The sequence below is a fragment of the Oncorhynchus keta genome, unplaced genomic scaffold (assembly GCF_023373465.1).
Source record: "Oncorhynchus keta strain PuntledgeMale-10-30-2019 unplaced genomic scaffold, Oket_V2 Un_contig_1863_pilon_pilon, whole genome shotgun sequence".
NCBI classification, from domain to species: Eukaryota; Metazoa; Chordata; class Actinopteri; order Salmoniformes; family Salmonidae; genus Oncorhynchus; species Oncorhynchus keta.
The window spans coordinates 392,501-402,500 of record NW_026281022.1 but is presented as its reverse complement, the minus strand read 5'-3'; the positions used below and the strand labels follow the sequence as shown (position 1 = coordinate 402,500).

Below are 10,000 nucleotides of genomic sequence, written 5' to 3'. Positions count from 1 at the left end.
AGTCAATTAAAACTTGAATTAATCCGGGATGAAGCCCCATTGAGATCACGCATCTCTGCTTCAATGGGGACCTTTCCAGACTTGTCCCTTTTCCAGGCAGCAGGTGAAGGACACTCTTCTACCCGGGAAGACGATGACTCACTCACTACGTTTAAATTGTTTATGACCTGGTTAAAAATAGGCTAGTTTGCAATTTGGTAAACATTATGAGGGGAAAAAACAGTTAGTTTTGAGATATTTTCACGTGGATTATTTATAGGCTACTCCTCAACTCAAGGGTCATGTTTACTCACAGCTCAGCCGCAGACAGCATGCGATTGGTGGAACTGTAGGCCGCGGTCGCTGCCCATGGTGCTGAAATCAGACGTGGCTTTGCTCCGGTCAGAAGATCTGCGCTCCCATGTTATTCATGAATTCAACTGACCAAAAGGATCAACTTTCCCTCAATTTTACAGCCCATCGATTCGTTTAATTGTATTATAGATGCCATAACACGGACTATTTTGCCATTTTGATTGAAGTTTTAATGCCGTCTTTTATGGATTGTGTCTCAATGATTGTGTTGGGGGATATAAGGGGGAAACATTTCTCCATACTGTCCAGTGTTTTTGGACACGACTCAATGCAGGAATACAGGAGTGGCGCTGACTGGGATCTCTTTACACGTGCACGTGATATTTCTAGGCCTCTACTAAAGAACATTGAATAGCTAATTAAACCTTTTGGGAACGTTCTCCACTTGACAATGTGCTGGGTCTCTATCTTTCACCTGACCAAGATTAACATCAGATGAGGTGTAAACATTCTCAACGTTGGCTATACAGTTACATGTCTATCTCCGGCTCGGTGTCTGCTTCGTGTGAAATACACAACACGATATATCAATCAGTGTCCGGACGGTGTATACAATGTATTAGCAACAGTTGGAGTTGGAGTTAGATAGTATACAGGATACTAACGTTTCAGTCAGTGTCTAGTGCTAATGGTTACGTTTATGCGGAGGGCGTTCACTCGCTTGTGGTCATTTATATGGTATTTCTTTCCGAACGGTTTCTCCAGAACGAGGGGGCTTTGGTCTGACGCACAGACTCTTGTTTTCATCTGAATGGTCTGGCTGTTCCCGTTTCCTTTGATTGATGAGTTGAAGGAGAGCGTTTGATGTAGCCTACCTTTTTTCACCCCTTATTCATATCTGAAAGCAATTCATGAGCCTACAGGAGTCGTGTCCTGTCCCCTTTCCCTTCTCACCAAGGAAAAACAGTCCCGAGGTGCTGGATGAAGTTTCTGAAGCGTGAAATAAAATTGCGTCACCATTTTACCTGATGCAGAGAAGTTCCTCCGGGCCTTTTTTAAGACAAGATGATCATTATTAGTATTTAGTTATTTGATTCCAATCATCCCGATTTGGTCATTGTGTGCTCCTCCGTTATTCGTTTCTATTTTTTCCATTTTTGGAGAAGAGACTGGCGGATTTGCATATACGGACTTGGTGAATCTGTGCGCGCGAGGCAAGCATCACACACCTCTCTTCCAAGGAGCAAGCCCCACCCGGGCAGCGTCTGGGGCTTGCGTCCTTCACGAGATAATTACGTTAAAATCGCTCGGTATGTTTTTGAGAGTATGTCTGACAGACTCCTTTAGCGCGTGGCTTCAAATTCGCATGTTCACATTTTCGATAGGCTTGTTTTTTTTGTCGATCACCGGTAGAAGACGGGAGGTAGTCTAAACATTTTTGGACGAGGAGAAGAACGAAACATTTCGACAATTATTTTCGTGTTTTTGGACTATGTGACATCAAACGTCACAGATATTTAATGATAAAATATGACCAAGTACGGATATCGGAAATGTTGTCAGTTTGGAAAACCTTCTTCTCTACAAGGATTCACGCAGTCAAATTCGAAATCATTTGACAACAGCGGTGACAGATTATTAGTTGTTGAATGGCCATGATAAAATGACAACGCAATGTTCTGTATCTTCACCGAAATGTGGTATTTGGACTTGATTGCGTAGTGTCGAAATGTTTTTCTGACGGATAAAGAAGATACATTTTATAGACACAACTATGGGGCTGTAGCTGCAGACCGAACATAATCGCTTGTTGTTCCGTCTGCGCTCCGTGCCCAACGGGAAACGGGGAACGGGCTCTGTGTTTCCTTTTCCCCGGGTTGTTTCGGTTGAGACATGGCAGCTATTGCCAGCGGTTTGATACGACAGAAGAGACAGGCACGGGAACAACAAGTCCACCGGCCGACGCCACACCGACGGAGGCGAAGCCCCAACAAGAATAAAGGACTTTGTAACGGGAATTTGGTCGACATCTTCTCCAAAGTGAGAATCTTCGGCTTGAAGAAGAGAAGGCTACGGAGACAAGGTGTGGGCTGAGCGGAAAGCGCGGGAGACGCATGGACACGTTACGGTTGTCATTATGCGCGAGGGAGAGAGCAGCCTTACGTTCGCTCTAACGGTTCAATAGTTTACCCCTACATGCATTAATAAAAACAGGTAGTTAACGAAAGTAGCCTAAGCAGTGTGGCCGGTAAGTTTGACCACATTGCTGTTTCATTCCTTACAAATATAGTTATTGTGACAAGGCCTCGTCCTCTCGACAAGGCTTCAAATTACGCATTTTAATTGGCCTAGGAGTTGAGACTAAAGTGGGAAAATAACGATTTCTAGCCTAATCTTTCATTGATTGGTTTACTGCTGATTGCCTTTCTGAGTGAAGGGTTTGAGTTGGACAAAATCGATGTTACAGTTAGGTGTTACATACAGATTAAAATACGTTTGATGGGTGGATAGGTGAATCAGGATGCCGTATTAAATATCTCACCAAACAGTTGGCTATTTTATAGGTATTCATTACAGAACTTGAATCAGGTTGAGTCAAAGAACAGACAGCTTTTGAAACGTAGTCTATTGAATTTGACATATCTTGATTCATACATACAGTATAGCTGACACCACCAATATACGAAAATGACATCATGACAAGCTCTGTATGGCAGGGGGTAACTGGCATGACTGGTCTCAGGAGAGAGAGAGCGGGTGACTGACTGTGAGCGCAGCAACCTCAGTCAAGTGACAGCCATTTTGTCAAAGCCAATGACATTCAGTGCAACCTGTGGCCTCATAGATGGGGTGCATGTAGAACACAGTACAGTCTGAGACACATGCTGTGTGTGTGTGTGTGTGTGTGTGTGTGTGTGTGTGTGTGTGTGTGTGTGTGTGTGTGTGTGTGTGTGTGTGTGTGTGTGTGTGTGTGTGTGTGTGTGTGTGTGTGTGTGTGTGTGTGTGTGTGTGTGTGTGGTTGAGGGGAGTTGCCTCAAGCATCCTGTCAAAAATGAAATATGAATTCAGGGTTTCTTAACCTCGGAGTGAGCAGGGGGTAAGAGGAACGAGAGGAGGAGGAGAGGTGTGAAGGGAGAGAGAGAGGAGGAGGAGAGGTGTGAAGGGAGAGAGAGGAGGAGGAGGAGGAGGAGAGTAAGGAGAGGTGGGGTGGAGGAGGAAAGGGGAAAGGATGAGAGGGATTGAAGGAAGAAGAGAGGGGAAGAGTGGGAGAAAAGGAGAATAATGAAAGGGGGGATGGCAGAGAAAGAAAGAAAGAAAGAAAGAAAGAAAGAAAGAAAGAAAGAAAGAAAGAAAGAGGAGATGGACGGAGGAAGAGAAGGATGAAAAGGGGAGGAGAGGGAGTGAAGGAAGAAGGGAAGAGAAGAGTAGAGAAGGATGGAAGGTGGGATAGAAGGAATGGTGCTTTGATCTGTTGAACATCTCTTTTGTTCCCGATTCATTTTTCAGTAAGACAGAAAAGGTCATGTCTGGTTTGATTCCAGAAGGAACTACTGCTCCCCCCCTCTCTTCCTCCTCTCTCCGTCCTTCATCTACCATTTTCTCTCCAGGGTCTCCTCTGTTTATGATACAGTACATCTCTCTATCTTAATCTCTTTTCCAAATCTCTAGTCTCGCCCATCTGCTTTCTGAACATTCTCAACCATCTAAATGAACAAGAGCTGTTCTAGGAGGCTGGAGTCATTCTGATACACTCTCAGCTGACGTGTTGGGATATAAGAATTCTCAGAATGTAAAGATGAAAACTTCTGTGGTATCCCTATCTGATATCTGAGAGAGTTTACAGGGCTGTGTGTGTGTGTGTGTGTGTGTGTGTGTGTGTGTGTGTGTGTGTGTGTGTGTGTGTGTGTGTGTGTGTGTGTGTGTGTGTGTGTGTGTGTGTGTGTGTGTGTGTGTGTGTGTGTGTGTGTGTGTGTGTGTGTGTGTGTGTGTGTGTGTGTGTGTGTGTGTGTGTGTGTGTGTGTTGGAGGGGAGGTATAATCGCTTACTCTTATCGCTCAGATTGTGATGGTGATGTTTAGACAGTCCCCTCTCCCTTCTTCTCTCTCTTTCCCTCTCTCCTCCTTCCTCCCTTACAACTTGTTTCCTCCACTACTCATCTCCATTCTCTCCTCCTCCTCTCTCCTTCCACTATCCCTCCCTCCCTCCAGCTGTGGTAGCTTCTGGTTGAAGCCTGGCCATATATCCTCAGGCTCTCGCCTGTTTTTTCTCCTCTCCTCTCGCCTCTCTTTTCTCCTCTCCTCTCGCCTCTCTTTTCTCCTCTCCTCTCGCCTCTCTTTTCTCCTCTCCTCTCGCCTCTCTTTTCTCCTCTCCTCTCGCATCTCTTTTCTCCTCTCCTCTCACCTCTCTCCTCTCCTCTCACCTCTCTTTTCTCCTTTCTTTTCTCCTCTCCTCTTGCCTCTCTTTTCTCCTCTCCTCTCGCCTCTCTTTTCTCCTCTCCTCTCGCCTCTCTTTTCTCCTCTCCTCTCACCTCTCTCCTCTCCTCTCACCTCTCTTTTCTCCTCTCCTCTCGCCTTTCTTTTCTCCTCTCCTCTCGCCTCTCTTTTCTCCTCTCCTCTCGCCTCTCTTTTCTCCTCTCCTCTCGCCTCTCTTTTCTCCTCTCCTTTTACCTCTCTTTTCTCCTCTCCTCTCGCCTCTCTTTTCTCCTCTCCTCTCACCTCTCTTTTCTCCTCTCCTCTCGCATCTCTTTTCTCCTCTCCTCTCGCCTCTCTTTTCTCCTCTCCTCTCGCCTCTCTTTTCTCTTCTCTCAACTCTCTTTTCTCCTCTCCTCTCGCCTCTCTTTTCTCCTCTCGCCTCTCTTTTCTCCTCTCCTCTCGCCTCTCTTTTCTCCTCTCCTCTCGCCTCTCTTTTCTCCTCTCCTCTCGCCTCTCTTTTCTCCTCTCCTCTCCTCTCGCCTCTCTTTTCTCCTCTCCTCTCACCTCTCTTTTCTCCTCTCCTCTAGCCTCTCTTTTCTCCTCTCCTCTTGCCACTCTGACTGCGTGACTGGGTCTGAATCCTGGCGACACACACAAGGTTTTCTGAAGGGCAAACATAGACTCTCCTCCTCTCTGTCTATGCATCTCTTCCCTCTTTCCATCTTTCATTCTCTCTCTCTCCCTCTCTCTCATAGGTAATGTTCAAATACTGTGAAAAGCCACCCTCTCCTCTTCTGCTTCTTGAAGTAGTGGACAAAGTGTTCTTCCTTCTTACACCTTCTTTCAAGTAGTCACACATAGCAGAAATCAATCATTGGTCATAGAATCCCTAGTACATGTATGTTACAGGAACGTCCACCATCTGTAGTTGACCTGAGAGCCCATGTAGAGTCCATATATCCCTGATTTAGAGTAGCCTACCAATGATGACAACTACTGTAATGATTGCTCTCGTGCAATACAGAATCGTATGATATTGACATTTTGATTGATGGCGACAGGCATTATTCAATACATGTTCTATTCAATAGGTGGATATCATTTAGATTAAAATGATATGGATCCTCATGGGGAGGATAACCAGAGATTAGCGGTGTTGGAACAACGCAGACAAAGACGGGGAAATACCTTCCTCTGGATAAGCAGACAGGGACATTGGGATCAGGAGACTGTATCCATGGCAACCCAGACAAAGAGGGAATCCTGGACCAGTTTCCCTAGTAACAGACAGGATATGGGAATCTGGGAAAATGGGAATTTCTCCCCAGTAACACACAGCAGGTCAGTGAGGAAGGACAGAGACCCTACCTGTTGAAGCAGACAGAATTCCCAAAGTTAAGAAATACAATTCCGTTAGTCAGATTTATGGAAGCTTGGGAATTTTGTATTTGTTTTGGGTCGTCTTGACCATGTGTTTCCATTGAAAAAGAGATACACTTTAGGAAAAGGGCTTTGTTTTTCCCCACATTCCATGTCATGTTTGACTGTGCAGCTTTGAACTGTGTAACGCTACAGAGGCTCAGGGAAACCAGACCCAGGAAGACCTATCCATAAAGGAGGGTCTTTAGGAGAGTCTGGTTAAGGTACAGATGTGTCTTCCTGATAGCCTCTCTGTCTCTGAGTGGAAGTCAATGGTCTGATAACACTCCTTCATTTAACACTCATACGGACAGGATTTCCATAAGGACACACACACACACACACACACACGCACACACACACAGACACAGACACAGACACACACACACACACACACACACACACACACACACACACACACACACACACACACACACACACACACACACACACACACAGAGAGAGACTCATTAAGGTATTAGAGGAAGCCTTGACACACTTGATTAAACAGTGTTTAAATGGGTCTCTCTAAGTGAATCTGTACTGTTGAAGTCCTTCTAGAGCATAATCTACACTACTATCATCTCCTCCACCTCTATCTCCTCATCTCTACTCTGTTCTCATCTCAGTGACTCCACCCCATCTCATCATCTCTACTCTGTTCTCTCTATCTACTCATCTCTACTCTGTTCTCATCTCAGTGACCACCTCTATCTCCTCATCTCTACTCTGTTCTCATCTCAGTGACTCCACCCCATCTCCTCATCTCTACTCTGTTCTCATCTCAGTGACTCCACCCCATCTCCTCATCTCTACTCTGTTCTCATCACAGTGACTCCACCACTATCTCCTCATCTCTCCTCTGTTCTCATCACAGTGACTCCACCTCTGTCTCCTAATCTCTACTCTGTTCTCATCTCAGTGACTCCACCTCTATCTCCTCATCTCTACTCTGTTCTCATCTCAGTGACTCCACCTCTATCTCCTCATCTCTACTCTGTTCTCATCTCAGTGACTCCACCTCTATCTCCTCATCTCTACTCTGTTCTGGTCATTAGTAAAGACTGAATAGTAACAGACGGTTAAAGTGGTTTTTCACCCCCAAATTAAAATGACCAGACGTTGTCTAAGGTCTTCTAAAATGTATTCTCAGGTGGTTGAACGTTGAGCTGAACAGACAGACTACTAGTGTAGAGGGTTGGTAACCATTCCTCCCATCACACCTCTGTCCCTGGTGTGAAAACTGGAAAATCCCTTTCTCTCGCTCTTCTAAACTGGGTCAGTCTCGTCTGCAGTTCTAATCTATCATGTTCATTGGAGCATACCTTTTTTCCTCTGGCACACACACATCAACACAACACCTTCAGAGGGGATCTCCACATTGCTGTAGACACTCAGAAGAGGGTGTGGTCTGTTTGTGTGAAAGAAAGTGTGTGTCGAGTGTGAGTGTGTTTGTGTGTGTGTGTGTAGAGGGAGAACGAGTGAGAGAGAGAGAGTGCATTGGGTGTGGTCTGCACGTGCAGAGCATCAGATTAATATTAATGTCAACAGAAGGGGAATCCTTCATTACTACAGAGACACAGGAGGGTGCTGCGTGTGTGCGCGCGTGTGTGTGTGTGTGTGTGTGTGTGTGTGTGTGTGTGTGTGTGTGTGTGTGTGTGTGTGTGTGTGTGTGTGTGTGTGTGTGTGTGTGTGTGTGTGTGTGTGTGTGTGTGTGTGTGTGTGTGTGTGTGTGTGTGTGTGTGAGAGGCAGGATGGTGCGGTCAGTGTACAGTGCATTCAGAATGTATTCAGACCCCTTGACATTTTCCACATTTTGTTATGTTACAGCCTTATTCTAAAAAAAATCTACACTCAATACCCCATAATGACAAAGTGAAAACTGTTTTTTAGAAATGTTTGCAAATGTATTAAAAATAAAAACAGAAATACCTTATTTACATAAGTATTCAGACCCTTTGCTTTGAGACTCTAAATTAAGCTCATATGCATCCTGTTCGCATTGATCATCCTTGAGATGTTTCTACAACATGATTGGAGTCCACCTGTGGTAAAATCCATTGATTGGACATTATTTGGAAAGGCACACACTTGTCTATATAAGGTCCCACAGTTGAAAGTGCATGTCAGAGCAAAAACCAAGCCATGAGGTCAAAGGAATTGTCCGTTGAGCTGAGACAGGATTGTGTCGAGGCACAGATCTGGGGAAGGGTACCAAAAAAGGTCTGCAGCATTGAAGGTCCCCAAGAACACAGTGGCCTCCATCATTATTAAATGGAAGAAGTTTGGAACCACCAAGGAACCAACCTCTTCCTAGAGCTGGCCACCCGGCCAAATTGAGCAATTGGGGGAGAAGGGCCTTGGTCTGGGAGGTGACCAAGAACCCGATGGTCACTCTGACAAAGCTCCAGATTTCCTCTGTGGAGATGGTAGAACCTTCCAGAAGGACAACCATCTCTGCAGCACTCCACCAAACAGGCCTTTATAGTAGAATGGCCAGACGGATGCCACTCCTCAGTAAAAGGCACATGACAGCCTTCTTGGAGTTTGCCAAAAGACACCTAAAGACTCAGACCATGAGAAACAAGATTATCTGGTCTTATTGAAACCAAGATTGAACTCTTTGGCCTGAATGCCAAGCGTCACGTTTGGAGGAAACCTGGCACCATCCATACAGTGAAGCATGGTGGTGGCAGCATCAGGCTGTGGGGATGTTTTTCAGGAGGCAGGGACTGAGAGACTAGCCAGGATTGAGGGAAAGATGAACGGAGCAAGGTTCACCTTCCAGTATGACAACAACCCTTAGCACACAGCCAAGACAATGCAAGAGGGGCTTCAGAACAAGTCTGTGAATGTCCTTGAGTGGCCCAGACAGAGCCCAGACTTGAACCAGATCGAACATCTCTGGAGAGACTTGAAAATAGCTGTGCAGCAACACTCCCCATCCAACTTGACAGAGCTTGAGAGGATCTGCAGAGAAGAATGGGAGAAACTCCACAAATACAGGTGTGTCAAGCTTGTAGGGTCATAATTAACGATTAAGACTCTGTAATCACTGCCAAAGGTGCTTCAACAAGTACTGAGTAAAGGATCTGAATAGTTATGTAAATGTGATATTTCAGTTTTTTTATTTATACATTTGCAAAAATGTCTAGAAACCTCTTTTTGCTTCGTCATTATGGGGACTTTTGTGTAGATTGATGAGGGTAAAAAAACAATGTAATCCATTTTAGAATAAGGCTGTAACGTAACAAAACGTGGGGAAAGTCAACGGGTCTGAATACTTTCTGAATGCACCGTATGTGTGTGTTGGGTCCAGCTATTTCACCACTGTTTATCCATGGCTTCTCCTCCTGTTCCTTTATTCTCTTTCTCCTCAGCCCTAGAACACTTCCAAAATCCTTCTCTTACGCTCTCTCTCTCTGTTTCTCTCTCTGTCTCTCTCTCTGTTTCTCTCTCTGTTTCTCTCTCTGTTTCTCTCTCTGTTTCTCTCTCTGTCTCTCTCTGTTTCTCTCTCTGTCTCTCTCTCTGTTTCTCTCTCTGTTTCTCTCTCTGTCACTCTCTGTTTCTCTCTCTGTCTCTCTCTCTGTTTCTCTCTCTGTCTCTCTCTGTTTCTCTCTCTGTCTCTCTCTCTGTTTCTCTCTCTGTTTCTCTCTCTGTCTCTCTCTGTCTCTCTCTGTTTCTCTCTCTGTTTCTCTGTTTGACATGTTTCTTTCTCTGGCTGTTTTGTGACAGGGAGTTGGAGGAGAACATAATGAAGTCTCGGGTCTGTGTGGGTGTGGACTGGGTTGCACACACATGCTGACATTCTCAGACATTTCTGAGATTAAGAGCTTTTTCTCCTGAGCTCCAGTCTGTCTGCTCGCTCTTTCTTT

General features: G+C 45.3%; 1 protein-coding gene across 3 annotated transcripts in view; it reads left to right on the top strand.

Annotated features, from left to right (window-relative positions):
* The window catches only part of LOC118363155 (fibroblast growth factor 14-like), a 73,930-nt gene that overhangs the window by 47,321 nt on the left and 16,609 nt on the right, over positions 1-10,000 (top strand). Inside the window, exon 1 of one of the 3 annotated variants that reach the window (XM_052504021.1) lies at positions 1,062-2,377. The exons of the other annotated variants lie outside the window; for them this stretch is intronic. Within the exon in view, the coding sequence (XP_052359981.1) occupies positions 2,188-2,377 (190 nt within the window). The 5' untranslated portion in view covers positions 1,062-2,187. Of the gene's footprint in view, positions 1-1,061; positions 2,378-10,000 lie in introns of those variants that run through there. 3 annotated transcript variants of the gene reach the window in all.